Source organism: Sparus aurata, chromosome 6 (genome assembly GCF_900880675.1).
Source record: "Sparus aurata chromosome 6, fSpaAur1.1, whole genome shotgun sequence".
Classification (NCBI taxonomy): Eukaryota; Metazoa; Chordata; class Actinopteri; order Spariformes; family Sparidae; genus Sparus; species Sparus aurata.
The window spans coordinates 12,655,712-12,673,161 of record NC_044192.1 but is presented as its reverse complement, the minus strand read 5'-3'; the positions used below and the strand labels follow the sequence as shown (position 1 = coordinate 12,673,161).

Sequence of the window (17,450 nt, the reverse complement as noted above, 5' to 3'; positions counted from 1 at the left end):
GCTGTTATTTTAAATATTTCCACTCATTTTATAATTCTTTTAAAGTTTTTAGTCAAATTCAAAATATCTATCTTTTTTCAACCAAACCTACAACAAATCAGACGCAAACACAGAGAGCATCTCCGTCGCGGTCTTTAAGCGCAGCCCCTGTTTCCACCCGGAGGTATTTTGGAGGCGCACACATTACAATGGCAACATGTTCGATGAGTGGCGACGCTGCCGATGAAATAAACGATCCGGGAGCCGCTCCTTATGGAAACTTCATCAACTACTACACCTTCAACCCTCCGGAGAACCGCCTGAGTCTGATTCCGGCGACACTCCTTCAGGATTTGGGCTACAGCGACGAGAACCGGACCACACTGATCCTGGACGTGGGCTGTAACTCAGGGGTACGTGGTTTTGAGACACAGCGGTGAACTATCTCTAAACAACAAAACTTTGATCCGTCTGGACTCGAATATTCCACACATTTCTCTTAAATACCCTCCTTTAGGTTGATATTAAAATCATGATTTTATTATATAAAATAAACCTCTTTTAAAAAGATAATATTGCACCTTAGAAAGCAGAGTTTACAAAGCACTCTGACAAACAAGCAAAAGCAAGAGACCCAGTAAGACAATATTACAGAATAAACACTAAACAGTCAAGCCAAACACAAGGAAGCCTATAATAAGGTGAGTTAAAACAAGAAGGCAGAACTAAAAATTTAGAAAAAGGAAAAGAAAATATGAGTCATTACAAGTTAAAGGAATAAAAGCCATAAAACATGTAAAATCACAGAAAAAAGAAAGAAAGAGCAGAAGTCTTGCAAGAATAGATACATAAAAGAATAAAATCAATAGTGAACGATAAGAAGTCAACATCACATCCGAGGAATTAAGAACAGATAAAAAGATTAGGAGCAGTAAGTTCCCATGAGAGGAATTTAATAAAAAACATAGAAAGATGAAAAAATCTATTTAAAATGAGTGATTTCACACCAAAGCAAGTCTTTAAAGGTGGGTTTTAAGAAGGGATTTAAATATACATGACTTCTAAATGTTTCCACAACATCACACAGTGTAACCCGCTCAAGAGTCAGAACAAAATGTCATGACATATGTGACACATTTAGAAATCCTCTTATTAATTTGAATACACATTATTAAATAAAGTGTACTGATTTGTAGTGAAAGCTGTCCTCTCTTTTTTTTCCCTCTATGAATGTCAGGAGCTGAGTGTCGCCTTTTACAGGCATCTGGTGCAGCAGCCTGTGAGCCAGGCAGAGTCGGATGGAAGAAAAGTGAAGCTCCTGGGCTTTGACTTGGATGAGATCCTCATTCAGCGGGCTCAGCAGACCAACCCTCTTCCCAGCAGCGTCTCCTTCATCCCTCTGGACATCACTGAAGACACACAGCAGCTGCAGGATTACCTGAACCTGCAGGGCTGCTCCCACTTCCACCTGTGTCTGTGCCTGGCTGTCACCATGTGGGTCCACCTGAACCACGGGGACTTGGGCCTGCTGCAGCTGCTCTCTCGCCTGGCCTCCATCAGCCAGCACCTCCTGCTGGAGGCACAGCCCTGGAAGTGCTACCGCTCTGCGGCCCGGCGGCTGAGAAAGCTGGGCCGCTCAGACTTTGACCACTTTAAGACCCTGAAGATCCGAGGGGACGTAGCAGCGCATGCAACTGAGCATCTGGAGACTAACTGTGGCATGGAGCTCATCCAGGGCTTCGGCAGCACCGCATGGGACCGCAAGCTGCTGCTCTTTAAAAGGAGATGAGACCGAAGGACAAGAGTTAAGAGTTTTCATCTGCTCCACAGGGGCTGCATGGGCAGAAATCAATGTGGGGAAGAGGAGAAAAGTAAACTGAACTGATAATAATGATTTTATCGTTTTAAGTCAAGCAAATACGCCAAATTAATTGCTGGTCGCAGCTTTTAAAATGTAAAACAATTTAATCATAATAAATAGATTGTCTTGAGTTTTTTCTGTTTTTTTTGTTGGATAAAATAAGGAAACTGAAGATGTTACCCTGGACTCTGGAAAGTGGTGCAAAAGATGTTTTCATATTTCCTGACATTTTGTGGTCAAAACTGTTGATCCATGAATGGATAAAATTGGCAGATGTATCTCTAAAATCCATTTAAAATATGGCTGCAAGTTGCAGTTTTTCTTAAACTTTCATTCTATAAAATGTCGACTGACAGTTCAAACCAAAGATATTCCGTTTACAAATGTATAAAACAGAAAAGCAACAAATCCTCACACTGGAGAATCTGAGACCAGATAATATTCAAAAATGTTCCTTAAAATAAAATAAATATTTGACCATCATAACAATTGCCAGATATACTCTTTTGCAGCCTGAAATGGAAGACAACTTTCAGAGAGATGAGGAAAGTAACAAAGTACACATACCTTGAGGAATACTTTTACTTTTATACTTTGAGTACACTGAGAACCTGTACTTTATTACTTTCACTTGAAAAAAATCAGTACTTCTACTTTTGCCAGAGTCTTGAGTATCTGTACTTTACCCGAGGAAAGAAAAAAGCACTTTTGCCACCTACACTGTGGCTCATTTAAATAGATTAGATATTTTGTGCCTGAAACCTTGAAATATAATTTGTTGTCATTCATTTCCAAAAGACAGTGTTGTCATACTGTCATACTGCTTCAACACTGTTTTTTTAATAAATTGTTTGCCACAGAAAACCTAGCAACACAGCTACTTACTGTTCACTTTGTATGCAATCATTACCTCACAGATTAACTGATAAGACTGTTTTCCATTATCAAGCAGCTTCCAACTTGTCTATCACAGCTGACTGAAGCAGTCTTCAACAATGCAAAACTGCAAAACAAAAACTTGAGCACAACATTGTAATTTTCATCATTTTAATTACAGAATACTAAAAATAACATTACATAAAATGTCTTTTTAAAAGAAACCATTGAATATTACAAAGGTTGTAAATTTTGTAAAGTTAGGATATAAAATCTTTGAACAGTGGTGCATAATTGAAAAGAAAAATAATTTTCATAAAATGTATATATTAACTGTTCTACTACATAAAAAAAATGAGATGGACACAAAATCGCAGACAGACGAGATGAGTAGACACCGCCATTACCGCGGTGAGCTCTCCTTTCGAAGGAAGAAAGACTTGAGATGCACAGCACACACCACAATCAGCTTAAGTTCTCGAGTTATGTCTATGTTCAAAAAAAAAAAAAAAAAGAAAGGGTTACCATTTACAACAGAGGGGAAACCAACGAGCTCGAAAGACTACAAAAAGTGACTTGGTGGCTGCTCCCAATATTCACACACACACACGCACTCACATCTCGACTACACTGGCCTTGGTTCCATAAACACATACAGTACTGTTCTCCACAGGTTTAAGCTGTACAAAGAGTTTTGAGAAACCTCATACTTTAAATCATTCCACCAAGACAGGGAAATAATGATCAGCTGGCTTTTCAGTTTCATCACACAGCCATTCCTAATTCCTACTGTACAACTGGTCAGTCAGATCCACTGAAAGCTACCATGGTCACATAATTAAACATCAGGAGGTCAACCGTAAGGAAGAGACTATACACAAGGGGGATAAAGATGAGGGCGGAGGAGAGGGGGAGGGTGGAGACATGCATATTCCAACAGTGTGCTTGCTGTCTTCCTCTTTACATCACCCTGTGTCACTTCGTCATGAGCCCTTAAGATGTTGCAGTCAACACCACAGAATCGCTCAAAAAAAGATTCACCCTTCGAGGACAGTCAGAGCCTGTTTGGAGCGCAGATGTCCCTCTACATGTACGACACACTGGCCAGTCATGTCCACACAGAGGTATTTCATTAGTCTCCTGCCGTTCGGGAGACGCAGTGTGTCACATTTTTGGTAAACAGACACGAGCGGGGGAAAGGGGGAGGGGGGGGCAAACAGTTTGTTTAGGTGTTCTTTCAAAAAAAGATATGGTTTTAATAACGCTGAGTGGCAGAATCACTGTTGCTTCTGTGCAGTAGTAGTGGTTTCATCGGCCCATGAAGACCAGGTGAAGAAATGCAGAGATAGGAGAGTGAATCAGAGTAGGAACAGACAATAACCCAGAGGACATCTCAGAAGACAAAAAGGACGTCTGAGAGAAACTTTAGGAGGAGATGAGGTGACAGACACCAGCAGAGCTACTTGGTTTGGCTGGTCTGTTGCTCAGACAGCTGGAGGTTTTATTCACCAGGGATCCAGGAGCTGCTGCTGCTTATCATGTAGGCTAATAATGCTGTTTAGGTTCAGATGAGTCCCCCTGAGTTAGTGCACACGTCAGAGTCGGGCAGGCCTTGCCCGCTTGTTCGTTAAGAAAATCCACAAAAAAGAAGAATTAAGAAAAAAAAAAATCATTTCAGCAATTTAATATCAAGCTTACAATTAGCTTTGGAGAGAGAGAGATAGAGAGAGAGAGAGAGAGAGAGCCCGTCGTAGTTTTACAAGTCTGTGATTGGGGGAAGGACTGAGTCAGTGTTAGTGTGGAGGAGGATGGGGAGAAGTTCAGGCATAAATGCTGCAGCTCCAACAACGTGGAGCAGCTAACCTCTGAGTCCTGCTCATTTTCGGAAACCTCTGAGAAGTACGCATTTGTGTTGTGAATGCAATGTGCGCTATGTAGTGCCCAACCAGAGACCGTTGTGTTGTTTGAGCATGCTCATACTTTTATACTGTAGACTGAACAGCTGATTCTCAAGTGGTCGTTGGTGTAGGTCTGGCCAGCAGGCGAGTGGTTGGTGGAGGATCTGGTCAGGTGCTGGTGTTTGCAGGTTATGCTGACTGTGCATCAGTCAGACAGACAGGTAGGTAGACAGGCAGGTGGGGCTGTGAGGCGTGTTAGATCAAGGGAGCCGTGTCCATCAAGCCTTTGTTGGGGTCCAGGCTGGCAAAGAAGCGGACATCCCGATCCTTGTCGGACTGCAGAGCCATCACAGTCTCCTCCAGCTCGTCAGAGTAGGCACAGCCAGGCTCCTTGAAGTATGCTGGACACAAAATACAGGATTAATTCAAAGTAGTAACCTGGCAGAGGATGTGTGTAATGTAATAATATAATAAGGTTACCGTACCTTTCTCCATGACACTCTGTCGTAGAGCCTTGGCTACCAGTACACGGACATTGGCAACCGGGTCTGAGGAGAGGCTGAGCAGACTGGGAAGGAGGTGCTGGCTGAACTGGTCCATGGGCATACAGTCCTCCTCCACTATGGCCTGTAGAAAACACCAAAAAACATTAAAACACAGGCAGGCTGGTGTTAGAGAGCCAAACAAACTCAAGAAGAAGGGGACACCAGAGACATTTGTAAGGATGAAACTCTCACCATTTTAACAGAGATCCTGCAATACTGCTGACCTAGAACTGTTACTACCTCTGCTGTCGGCTTAAAAGGGAAATGAGAAGGATGGACCCCTTTTTCACATTTGTACATTTTGCATACAGAAAGGGGAGGCGAAATAAAGATGCAACATTATCGGCCCAAACAGAGAGCTGTGTAGCAGGGGCTTTTGTCACAAGAGTCAGCAGATATAGCAGATCAAAAGCATTAGACAGAAAAGACGAGGCACTCGAGAACATGTATAAAGTCACATCAAATCCATCCCGAGTCCTCCAAAAGAGTTCACCGTCCAGCAGCATTAAACAACTTCAACAAATCTTCTCAGCAAGGTCGCATTTTTAGCATCACGTAACAATCCACTCATACACACCCAATAAAAACATAATATAATGAATTATTAAAACACAATTACTAAAATTGTTACATGCCACAGGGATGTTTTTAGAGAGAAATTCAAAGGACATGGAAATAAAAATGTTCCAAGAACCATATATAGGATGAACGCTTCACCCTTACGCTCTCGAGACTGACAACTTTGCTATCTTGTGAGCGATAACTCTGACAACTATCAGAAGTGCAGGCAGCTATCTGGGATATAAGCACTACAGACCTGGCAGATGAAGGCAAATGCCTGCCGCCCCACCCACTTGGGACAGTGGCAGAACCTGACGGTGAGCTCGTTGATGAAGTTCAGGCCCAGATCATCAGCACCACATGCATACAGCTTCTGGAGGATCTCCACAACCTGAGAACACAGGTGGGAATAATAGACTTTAAAATGAAAGTTTTCACCCAATCCGTGGTCAATGTTACCGTCTTCAATTTACCAAGTGCAGAGGCGAATGTTGGACTTAATGAGTGAGTTTTTCTAAGAGGTTTTCCAAAATGTCAAACTTGTCAAATAAGAACTTAGCACGTGTATGTTTCCCCCCCACCAGCAACAAAAACCCAGATTCACTATCATACACTCACCAGTTTGTACGAGATCCACCTGACCTCTGACACTTTGTCAGAACAGAGTGTGAGCGCTATCTGTCTGAGGTAGTCATACACATCGTAGTGGCTGTACAACTCTATGATCAGGATCAGCTGCCTGGAAGGTTATAGAGAGAGGACACCTTAGTCAGGCACACATGAGAAGTTATACAAACTTTCCCATATATAGTAATGAAATACAAATAAATACAAACGCAAATGATTTTAATTAAATTAACTGCAATTTGGAATATTCTAAAACTAACCGATACAGTATCAAAAGAACAGAATTCAAATCAGTGTTCGACTTCAGTTCTGCTTTAGTGTCTCTACAAGCCAGTGTGGCCAAGAGTCAAATAAAATGTAAATGGGATTATTTCCTAAATGGAAAAGAAAAAGGAGACGTACTCTGCCAACTCGTATCTGAATCTCCAGTTGCGACTGTTGTCCGTCACCATGAACTCCTGCAGCTGGTACAGATATTCTCTCCTCTTGTCTGCGTGAAGCAGCTGCAACAAAAAACATGCACATGAACCATCTGAGTTCACTACCTAGAAAGCAATAAACCCGACTGATTTCCTTCTTTAACTGGGAGCAAAAACTAATGCAAACGGTGCAATCTGAGTCCTTCTCTGTCATCTATCCTAACAGTATTTCTGAAAAGTGTTATCGCACTTCATTCAGCAGCGTGTACTATAATCTCACCTTGAGGAAGTCGTAGAGATGTTTGAGCACGCCAATGCGGACTTCGTCCAGGTCTTTCAGGAAACCGTTGAAGATAGGCACCAGATCAGCTGCTGTCAGCTGGTCTCCAAGAATTACTGCCAGCTCATGGATGGAGAAAGCCAGCGTACGTCGCACCTTCCACTGAGAGGAGGAAAAGAAATCACCACATGAGCCATCAAATTTTTTCTTTAAAAAAGAAATCAATAACCAAATAATGTATTCATATCTACTGATCATGCAGGAAAAGTGTTGACTAAATGTTACTGAGAAACTCTGAAGCCATTTATCTGAACTGCCTCAGTGACTGGCCTGAATCCTCGGTCGTACAAAGCAACGCTTTCACGCTAACAGTGACATTCAGTGCTGTGATGAAGTAATGAGCAACAGTGTGACTGAGTGCTGTCACGCTGTCTCTGCTGCTGTGAAGTGAGGCAATCTCTCCTCTTGTACATTTCCCTTTCCTTTTCACGTCCTCAAGCAACACATTTTTACAAGTGCTATGTTACTAAAGTCAAGCCGAGGGGGAAATTACAAAATGCATGTTGCAGAGGAGGAACAGACACAGAAGGGTTACTGATGAGCATCAAGACAGCATCAATACAACCAAGTTAAACATAATATAAACATAAAATAAATTACCTTCAGGAATAAAATTTCAATACACAAACTCAATCGATATTTGGCCCTTCACCTTGTGTGTCAGCAGTATATCTCATATAAAGTTTAAGAAAACATTGATGATACAAAGACTGAGAAACGACATGAGGACATAGAGAAACATGGCTGCCTGTAGAAGACACCCTGTGTTCCCACTGTGATCTATAACTCACTGAGATGGCACTTCCCTTCATCACCGAGTGCAGAGTGTTCACAAATCAGAGACCAATTTCTTCCCAAAGCAGCACCAAATGTCCAGAAATACTCCGTCACACCAATGAACTTTCTTGCCATGCCACAACCAAGGACAAAAAAATGGGTCTCCTAGTTAACTCTATGTTCAATCATTTTGTATTTGTGTATCATGTCAATTAAGTCAATATTATTTATTTCAATTAGTTACTCAAGAACCCAGATTCCAAAAAAGATTTGGACGTGGTGTAAAATGTAAATACAACGCAATGATTTGTAAATCCCCTGTCAAACTGAAGATAAATAGATCTTGATAAAAAATCAATTCAAAAGTCCATATATACACCTTTTGAAGAAGTTAAAAGGCCTTCTATTTTTAAACAATTAAAATAACTTTATTGTCATGGCATGGTCATTTTAGACCTTTTAACAAACTCTGATACATTTAGGCATCAAGCTTTCTTCATGGAGGAAGCTAACACAACTGTAACCGTAATCACATAGGGTCTTCAGTCAAATACAAACCTCTGCTACAACAGCTGTTGTGTCACTGGTGATTCAGCTTTTCCCATCAGATATCACATTTTTACAACACTGTTAAACAGTCTACTTCAGTGTGACCAAACTCTGTGACTATACAGCAAAAAATAAAAAAATAAAAAGAGCTTCACAGTTAGCAGATATTCATTATCATCATAATTTCCCTTCTCTCTGCCTACCTGCACATCAGTAGCGAGGGTTTCATACGTGTCCTTGAGGCAGTGCCAGTTCTGTCGTCCCAGAGTGAGCGCGACCCCTGGCAGGCTGAAGGCACAGTGTTTGGCGATCTCTGTATCCACTGTCTGGGCCCTCGCTGGGTCCGTCATAGAGAGGTACTGATCCAACAACTGCTGAGGGATTACATTCTGGAGACAGAACAAGAGATCACAGAGTTCGATAGTCAAAGAGGAAAGGGGGGATGCAGAGAAAAGGTGCATCTAATAATCGATGTTTGTGTAAATCAATATCATCTGTGAGGCTTTGATCAATACTTCCAGGATGTATGACAGAAGTGCTGACTGACCTGGATCTTAGGCTTATCCTCAGGCACTGGGCTATTCGCAGAGTCTTCCTTTCCCTCCTCCTCCACACTCTCAATTAGTTCAGACTCCTGAGGACGATACAAAAGCACACGCACAATTAAGAAACAGGCAAACACACTAAACATTGAAACAGCTACACTTTCTCTTCGCTCTCTGAATTGACCATCGAAGCATAAGGCCTACAGCTGGATTTATAGCTGTGCATTAAAAAAGAACATTTGACATGTTTCATGTGGATGTCAAATCAGAGTTGATGGTAAATGTAGTCAATTGAAGCAAAAAGACCCTCAGTACATGCTGTTTTGACCATGAAATCTGAGTTCCCCTGCTGCCAAATCTGTTTTTCTTCCAACACCAGTGATGTAATTGGTAACAAGCTATTTATTTCAGCTTGGATTTAGCTACTGGGTATTCATCAGGCACGCTGTGGCTCATACACAAAAGTTGTTCTCTTGCTGTTAAACTAGCTATTTTTCCAACAAGCAAAATGGCATCTCAAAACATGAGTACAGAGGCAGTTATGCACAAGGACACACGCGCTGCATCTTGGTACGTGTAGGCACAGCTGGCAGGGCTCGGCAACAGGAGAGCAGAACTACAATCAAATTACCATCAAAACTGATGGGACAAGAACTATGACTGGTCCGATTGTGATTTCTCCTTAAAGTTTCAGATCCCAGTGGAGAAGGTTGAGCGTTAAGACAATGTTGAGGGAGGAAGTTGAATGAACAAAGTCAACTCTGTGTATCCCAACATGAGTTTGTATGCTAAAGTAAATTGACTTCTTACTCTGAGTGAATAAAACCTACATAAAAGTTATCTGCTCAAATGAGAAAGGCTTTGGTCATTTTCCAAGAAAGATTTCTGTATTTGTCTACTCGTCCTCTCTCCTTACACTAGTTTGAAATGGTTGTAGCTCGGTCAGTAAAAAAGCTGATCTCACACATTTCAGCACAGCAATCGGGATTACAATCTAAATCAGAATCAGGTGATAGTTGTGCGGTTGTTTGCATGTGTTTCAGCACTCAGTAAGTCAAAACAAGTCACAACAATCCCTCACAGTCAGGAGAATTAGATAAGCTGAATTTTTTACGGTTACACACAGAAATCTGATCTGGAGCTATAAACCAAAACCTAAACTGTAGGCACCTATTGCATTACTCTCATCAACCCCTCGCATCAAGTAAAAAATACATGTAGTTACTGAGTTCACGCTTCAGACATGTAACGTACAGCAGCTGACTTTACACACTGCAAAGATCTGTTTTGTACCAGAACAGGGGATCCAGGAGGAGACTCTTCCCGGTCTTCCTGGTCTTCCTGGTCCTCCTGTTCCTCTTGTTCCTCCTGGTCCTCCTGGTCCTCCAGGGGCTCCGTCTGCGTCTCCTCGTCTCCTTGCTCTTGGACAGGGCTCGACTCCAAAGCTGGGGGAGTTTCCATCATCTGCTCCTCTTCCTCTGGACTCTCTTGAGTCTCTGACTGAACCTCCACAGATTTGCTCTCCACTGACAGGCTTTCATTGTTGTCATTGCTCTCAGGCTGCTCCTCTGGTTGGGGTTCAGCCGGGCTATCGTCTGTCGGGCTGTCGAGTTGCGCTGCCTTCAGAGCTGCTGACAACACCTGGACTTGAGCTGAAAGTAGATTCACATACACAGTTCAGTCTACATTCAAAAATTCTGCAGCAAATCATACATATTCTGGCTCTGTATACCCACCTTGCACATCAGGGTCATCCATGTGCGGTTGCAAACAGTCCAAGACCTTCTGGATCTGGTCGCTGGTAGCTTGGCCAGGGCTGGACTTGGGGTCACGACAATTATCTCCGGGTTCATCCTCCTCCTCTTTGTTCTCCTGATTCTCTATCACCTCCGTTGATTTTTGACAACTTAGCATCTCCAGCTCCCCGCTGATGTCAGGTAAAGGAGATCTCCAGTAGTGGAAAGAGTTAAAGTTCTCATCTGTGTGCTCCGTTTCTTTTGTGTTCGTAGCGTTGTTTGTAGTTTTAGGGCCAGTGCTGCTGTTTGAGACCATGTGGGAGAACCCACCGTGCATCCCCCTGGGAACAGAAGTGTGGCTGTCATCAAAGTTGTGCATATACTCGCTGTCAGCAGTCGATACATGCTCGGGGGATGGTGTGGCACGGCCGTCCTGATTGGGAGGCGTGTGAGCGAGGGTTCTGTCTGTGTGGCAGCCGCTAATGTTCGAGCAGTTCAGAGAGTTTAGGGAGCAGTCGCTGAGAAGAGAGTAAAAAAATAAAAGGTAAAGTAATCTTTACATATAAAACAAAACAATCTCACCATTGTTAAGAAACACGCCTCAACACCTCGTTTAGTGTAAATTCAAGCATTAATGAGAACATTTAAGACTCTATCAAGTACCTCTATGAAAGTACCATGACTTTCCAAGTAAAAGTAATCAAAGATGAAACATAGAAAAGTATTTTCTCTATCATTTCCCCGTCTCTGCAGTCAGAGGAAAAAACTGGTCTGACCTGATCACACCCAGTGAAATATGACCAGGATTCAACTGTTCAATTCATATTTGTGTGGTTCCACTGCATGTCACTGATTGAACATACATATTCACTGAATGAAATAAAAATTTAAAATCTGTTGATTTGCTAACAAAAAAAAGAGAACATGGGGTTGAACAAACTGAATCATAATTTATCAAAGTAAGCCAAAAGCTGTAAATACATGCAAGTTGTTGTAGTGCTCATGTATGTCAGGTTTTCTTACCTGTCCAATGTACACCTGGGGACCTCTAGTAGGGTGCCATCCTCTCTGAAGTAAAGGCCTGTGCTGGAGGGATTGGCAAAGGTGGAGATGAAACGCCCCAAAGACTGAAAGGCAGCTTGTCGCACCTGAAAGTGTGGCAGAGGGAAATCTCCTCAGTTTCATCATGATAACAGTTTAACACTCTTAAACTAGCAAAAGACAGCTATTTTGAGGCAATACTGATTACACGGTGTAATGGCTGTATATAAATGACACCACCGCACATTGGTGATGGTGACTGGTTCCCTATAAACCTTGCTTTCAGTATGCGATTCTGTCTGCCACTGGGCTTGACTTTTCTCACAAAAATTAAGGCTGCATTGCGGCACAAAGGAAGCTTATATGACGAAACAGGAAGAGGGATCGTTCTCCCAGGCTGCTATCCCCAGGTAACGATGGAGCTCTAGACTGCAAAAGAAAATGAACCTCACAAGTGATAGAAATGAACGTGAAAACAGTCTTGCAGTCTTTCTACTAGATCAGTAAGTAATAAAACGTTTGTACATATTTATACATCCGGTAGATGAACTCTGTGTTTTCGCAGCACTGTGATCAGGTATTCTAGGTCAAATTGGGATTCACGCTTTGGACAGTAGCCAGGCCATTAGCAGTAGCCATGTTGGTGCAAACTGTAAGAAAACACGCTAGGAAGAAAAGTTCAATTTCTTCTGAAATTACCATACATTATTATCTATCATTTATGTTTAAAAAGATAAGGCTTGCCACAATGTTAGTTAATCTATTTTTTTTTTTTTCCCAGAAACATATAAGCACTTTTATTCAACAAAAATCAACCAGATTATTTAAACATGGAACATGTTTTCAGTCCCAAGTCTTATCTGAGTGACTTGATTTAAATGAGTACTAGGCTGTTTGGCCACCAGCCAGCACTTATGGAAGGCTCTCCATAACACTAAAGCTCATCCTCATTTGCTCAAGATCTAAACCTGAACAGGATTATTTGATTGAGGCACCGTTTAAAGGGCTGAATACCATCCAAAATAGTACACAGACACGGACAGTGGAGCAGCAGTTCTCTTTATAGTGCAATGGGTGTCTGCATGCACAGACAAGCTCACACATGTTCCAGTACAAACTGTTTACATGGTCATAGACTTTCAGCTCCCTGTGGACCCTCATGGACATGGGTAGATGGCAAAATGTTTGTCACATGGACCCACACAGATGTAGAGATTGGACTTTAGTCTGCAGACTTCAGATATAAACACTGACACTCTTCAAGCTTCAAGCCCCGTTGATGATCTTTTTTCGCACTAAATTTGAAACTTGTTTTGGAGCGAAGATTCTCCTTTTTGTTCACAACTGTAATCTAAATGAAGATAAAGGACATGCTTTAAATTCAGGAACTAGAAGATACAAACAGTGGTGAGGAAAAAATACTTCTAGGTTCTAGATCTACACCTGCACTATTTTCATCATAGTACAGAGGAAGTTACACAAAAATGTACTTGTCATTTTTAAGCAAGCGTATGAATTACAGTGTTTCCTGTGTGTGTGTGTGTGTGTGTGTGTGTGTGTGTGTGTGTGTGTGTGTGTGTGTGTGTGTGTGTGTGTTGGACTTACCCAGCGGGACTGGTCACTGATGAGGCTGATGAACAGGGGGGACAATTTTGCACGTCGCACCTCCGGAGAGGTGGAATTTGAGACCATCATGAAGCACTCGGCACAGGCTTTCCTGATGCCCCACAGACTGTCTGAGCACAGATCGAAGAACTTGGGCATCTATGTTCAAAACAAAACCACATCATTATAGCAGCAATAACAGCTGGGGTGCAAAGAAACATACAGTGAGGTCACATGACGGCACTCTAACTGCACTGCAAATTCACACAGATGAGTTGATGTATTGTTTTAGGACTTCCCTCAGGAAATTCTTGAGGAACACCAACGTTAAATGTTCACGTAACATAATGAAGCCATAAACATGGTTTTGAATTTTTGAAGTTTTGAAGAAATCTTAAGTTTCTCACCAGTAGTTTTTCTGTGGCCTCCTGACCCACAATGGAACAAAACTCTCCGAAATTGGCTGCACAGACCTGTGACACATAAAACAAACATAATAATGAACAAGGCAAAGTTTACGTGCCAAAGAGCATTACATAACATCTTAAACCATAAAACTGGACAAGAGATTAAAGATTTATAAACCACTTAAAATGATGCCAATTCATATACCATGAAAAGAAAAAATAATAATCAAAATAACATTATTAATATATAAACTGTTCAAAGTTACTAAATTGACTCTTGATCCAGATTTCTGAAGGATCTTTACATTATCTCACTGTAGTATGCTATGGTCGCTAAGCAACATGCTCCATGTGCATTTGTTTTAGTGTAATGTCTTGAGGATGGTTTGCATTTTGTTCTTGCAGTATTTACATGAAAATGTGAATTTAGTTTCCATCTAAAAAGAAAAAGTCTGCCGTAGAGAGTTTCATATGAAACTTCACACTAAACCTTGTTGGTTTCAATCAGTTAATGGCTCACATTTTAGACTTGTTTCAAGGTTTACATAAACTATAAATTCATTACCTTGGATCATATTTCCTATTGCAGTAACTCATGTTGCAATTCCAACTACAGCCCAACAATAGATATATTAGTTGGAGGGATATTATCAGTTGATATTTTCACATTTATGGGATTATTGCACACACAAAAGATGTGTTTATCAGCCAATACATCAATATCAGAATATTTTTACACTTGTGATAAACCTACGTTCCTGTTCTAAACATAACATTCTGCAACCATTTATTCATATAATAAACAGTACTAACAGTAACACTTCTGCCAGTAACTAAGTGTTCAGTTAATTACATTAGGTTGGATACTGTAATTCTGATTGCTGGTCATTGTATGAAATAAAGACTGTCATGCTTGTTTTGGTCTAAAGCAGCAATCCATGAACTTCAAACTTAAGCTTCAGAGAAGATTACACAAAGGACAAAACAAAGTCTAACAAACACATAAGAGCTCAAAAAAATATTTACAATTTTTGACCACCTAAATACCCTTCTCCAACTGGCACCAGATACAGCCCAAGAATTAACATTCCCCACAGAAAAACAACAGCATGGTCTTGGCTCAGGTGATGCGCAAAACAGAATTAAGGCTGAGGCACAGTGTTATTGAATTTATCCTGAGGGAACGCAGTTAAAGTCCAGCATAAATACCTCTTTACCCAGCTGTGAATGCAGCCAGAAACTGAACATCTACTAGGTCTTAACCACAGAGTATCTCGACATTGGAGGAGATGACAATGGTTTGGAGGTCGTTACCTTGCGAACTTGGAAGAGCCTGGCGTCGCTACACAGGTCACAGAAGCGAGGCAGTAATAGATGCTCCACTGTGTCTTTACTCAACATGGTGACAACCTTACACATGATCTGTCAGAGGAGACACATGGTGAGATTTAAGAGGAGCAGCTAATGTAAGTTTCAGGATGCTGAATTTTATTAAGTGATACAATATAAATACAATAGAATATAAATATTAATCACATTAAACCTTGAACTTGGACACTGCAGATCACAATTTTTGAATAATTATTTCAATGAATGTAAATTTTTTTAAATGTTTGACAGTTCAATAACACATGATGAATAATGCCTCATTAAATGTGACTCCACAGTCTTTGCCAGCATCAAACATGTTCGATCAGAGTAGAGGCCAATTTTTATTCTAGAAAAAATAGGCAACTCAATCAGATAAGACACAGACTGATCACAGTAAGTAATAAAGAAACCCACTTTCCTTCGCTGCCTGCATTGCTCGTGTTGATTTAAAAACCAAGCCCACTATCATACTAGGTAGTTTCTCTAGTACCATGTGATTTTCAGCTCAAAAACTATTTTTATTAAATCTTTTGCTTGGAAAAATATATAAGACAGGTTTCTTACAGCAACTGCTTCAATTTTGTAGTCATCATCACTGCTTGGTTCTGTGAGTTCAAGCAGAACTGGACAAACTTTGGTCTCCATATCAGCTTTAGAGATGAGGCCCTGCTCCAACAGAACAAGCAGCGCTGCCTGGCTCGTCTTCCGCACCTGGAAAATGGAAAATACAGGGAAAGTTAAAAAAAAACCTTTGGTGTCAATGAATCTGTCCAGTGAAGTCATTTTTCCACATCTCTTATTTCCTGAAAAAAAAAACTGAGAAAAAGAGCTCCCGGAAGATGAACACCAAACAAAAAGTACTGCATGGCCATCTTGACCAATAGCAATTTTAAACATACCTGGTTATTTGGATCAGTTAGATATCGGACTACAATGGGCACCAAGTATCTTGAGAAAGCTGCTGGGAAGTTGGGCCGACTCTCGTGTAAGAACATGGCAATGTTGGGCACCTGCTCCATCAGCTCAGCTCGCACTGTAGGCTCTGAGAACAAACAATGAAGTATAAATTTAATGTAAAAACATGTTACGTGCCTACAACCATATAAAGACTAAATCCTGGAAGAGCTGAACAGTGTTTAACAGAAGACATCTTTTTAAGAAAGAGAGAAAGAAACCACACTCAGAAAGCGCAGAATTATCTGTAGATTAGACAGCTGAATGGGTGAAAAGGAAAATGCATCTACCTCCATCTTCTGACATTCTTGCAACCGTCTCCATGACACTGATAAAGTCATTTTCATTGTCACTGAACTCTCGAAGCACATCAAGCAGGCCACGAGCCACGATCTGCCTAGAAAGCAACAGGAGCGTCACGTTAGTGGACTGCCTGCCAATACCTACAGATGCTGAATGCACACAGCGTAACACGCAGCACTGACAGAGCTGTCAAGCACATTACACACACACGGACTTGGAAATGACAGGAGGGCTTGAACCCTGCAAAGCTGAGCATTAAAAGAATGAAGAGGGGAACTAAACAGGTTTATGTGTCAGACAACAGAGCAGTATTGCATGTTTGCAGAGTCATTGTGTTCAAACTATTCTTAAAACCCATCTTAAGGACTTTAAAAAGCATTGGCATGCTTTTGTTTACTATGAAGAATAGTCCCACCTTAAAAAAACCACACCATACTTCTCACAAGAAAGCACAAAATATGTCTGCAGTTGGAACACTACATCTAAACTAGCATTGTCAGCCTAATGCCATGTTCAGACAGACACCATCGACCCATGGCTCAACATTAAGTCTTTTGGCATTCCTTCACTCTCGAGTTAAAGCAGGTATGTGATTAGTAGATACTCAGGAATGAAGACAGGCGTCCAGATGACTAAGAAAAAACAGACCTAGAGATGACTTTAGATTGGACAACGGAGTATTTTAACCTTGCATCTAAATTCTAGATTCTGCTGTGGGGTTTAAAAATCATTATTCAGCATAATTCTATCAAAGGAATATGAGGTAAGGAACATCCAATAACAGTGAGTCATTGTCCAAAATTATGCCGTTTCATATGAGCTTTTTTTGATACAGTGCAAAAAATGTTTTGTTTACATAGCATAAAAAACATCAAAATGACCAAAAAGAATTAACTTGATTTGGGATGAAGGCTAAATTATCACAGACAGTTCCTTAAAAAAGTAGTTCATGTAAATATGTGGCTTCACCTTCTCATCACTTTTATATAAAAAGAAATGACACCTCCCTGTCGTTCACCAGATGTTTCCTTGATAAATTCGACTATGCTGCAGATG

General features: G+C 41.0%; 2 protein-coding genes across 2 annotated transcripts in view; one reads left to right on the top strand and one right to left on the bottom strand.

Annotated features, from left to right (window-relative positions):
* The first annotated feature begins 136 nt into the window (after positions 1–136).
* On the top strand, positions 137–2,716 carry bcdin3d (BCDIN3 domain containing). Its single transcript, XM_030419052.1, has 2 exons — positions 137–392; positions 1,217–2,716. The coding sequence occupies exons 1-2, from the start codon at positions 189–191 to the stop codon at positions 1,766–1,768; spliced, it is 756 nt and encodes a 251-aa protein (XP_030274912.1). The 5' UTR covers positions 137–188; the 3' UTR covers positions 1,769–2,716.
* A 497-nt stretch (positions 2,717–3,213) lies between these two features.
* ppp4r1l (protein phosphatase 4, regulatory subunit 1-like) overlaps positions 3,214–17,450 on the bottom strand; it is a 17,674-nt gene continuing 3,437 nt past the window's right edge. The window contains exons 4-20 of the mRNA XM_030419051.1: positions 16,382–16,488; positions 16,037–16,179; positions 15,702–15,848; positions 15,081–15,188; positions 13,767–13,832; positions 13,360–13,518; positions 11,737–11,861; positions 10,714–11,231; positions 10,271–10,629; positions 8,980–9,066; positions 8,636–8,821; positions 7,047–7,208; positions 6,750–6,850; positions 6,339–6,459; positions 5,977–6,111; positions 5,100–5,241; positions 3,214–5,015 (exon numbers count right to left, since the gene is read on the bottom strand). Of these exons, the coding sequence (XP_030274911.1) occupies positions 4,870–5,015; positions 5,100–5,241; positions 5,977–6,111; positions 6,339–6,459; positions 6,750–6,850; positions 7,047–7,208; positions 8,636–8,821; positions 8,980–9,066; positions 10,271–10,629; positions 10,714–11,231; positions 11,737–11,861; positions 13,360–13,518; positions 13,767–13,832; positions 15,081–15,188; positions 15,702–15,848; positions 16,037–16,179; positions 16,382–16,488 (2,812 nt within the window). The 3' untranslated portion in view covers positions 3,214–4,869. The remainder of the gene's footprint in view (positions 5,016–5,099; positions 5,242–5,976; positions 6,112–6,338; positions 6,460–6,749; positions 6,851–7,046; positions 7,209–8,635; positions 8,822–8,979; positions 9,067–10,270; positions 10,630–10,713; positions 11,232–11,736; positions 11,862–13,359; positions 13,519–13,766; positions 13,833–15,080; positions 15,189–15,701; positions 15,849–16,036; positions 16,180–16,381; positions 16,489–17,450) is intronic.

Excerpts from the sequence above, each read along its gene's own strand:
- bcdin3d (XM_030419052.1), top strand. The coding sequence starts at position 189 with ATGGCAACATGTTCGATGAGTGGCGACGCTGCCGATGAAATAAACGAT. Across the intron at positions 393-1,216 it reads ACGTGGGCTGTAACTCAGGG|GAGCTGAGTGTCGCCTTTTA; the intron begins GTACGTGGTTTT and ends TATGAATGTCAG.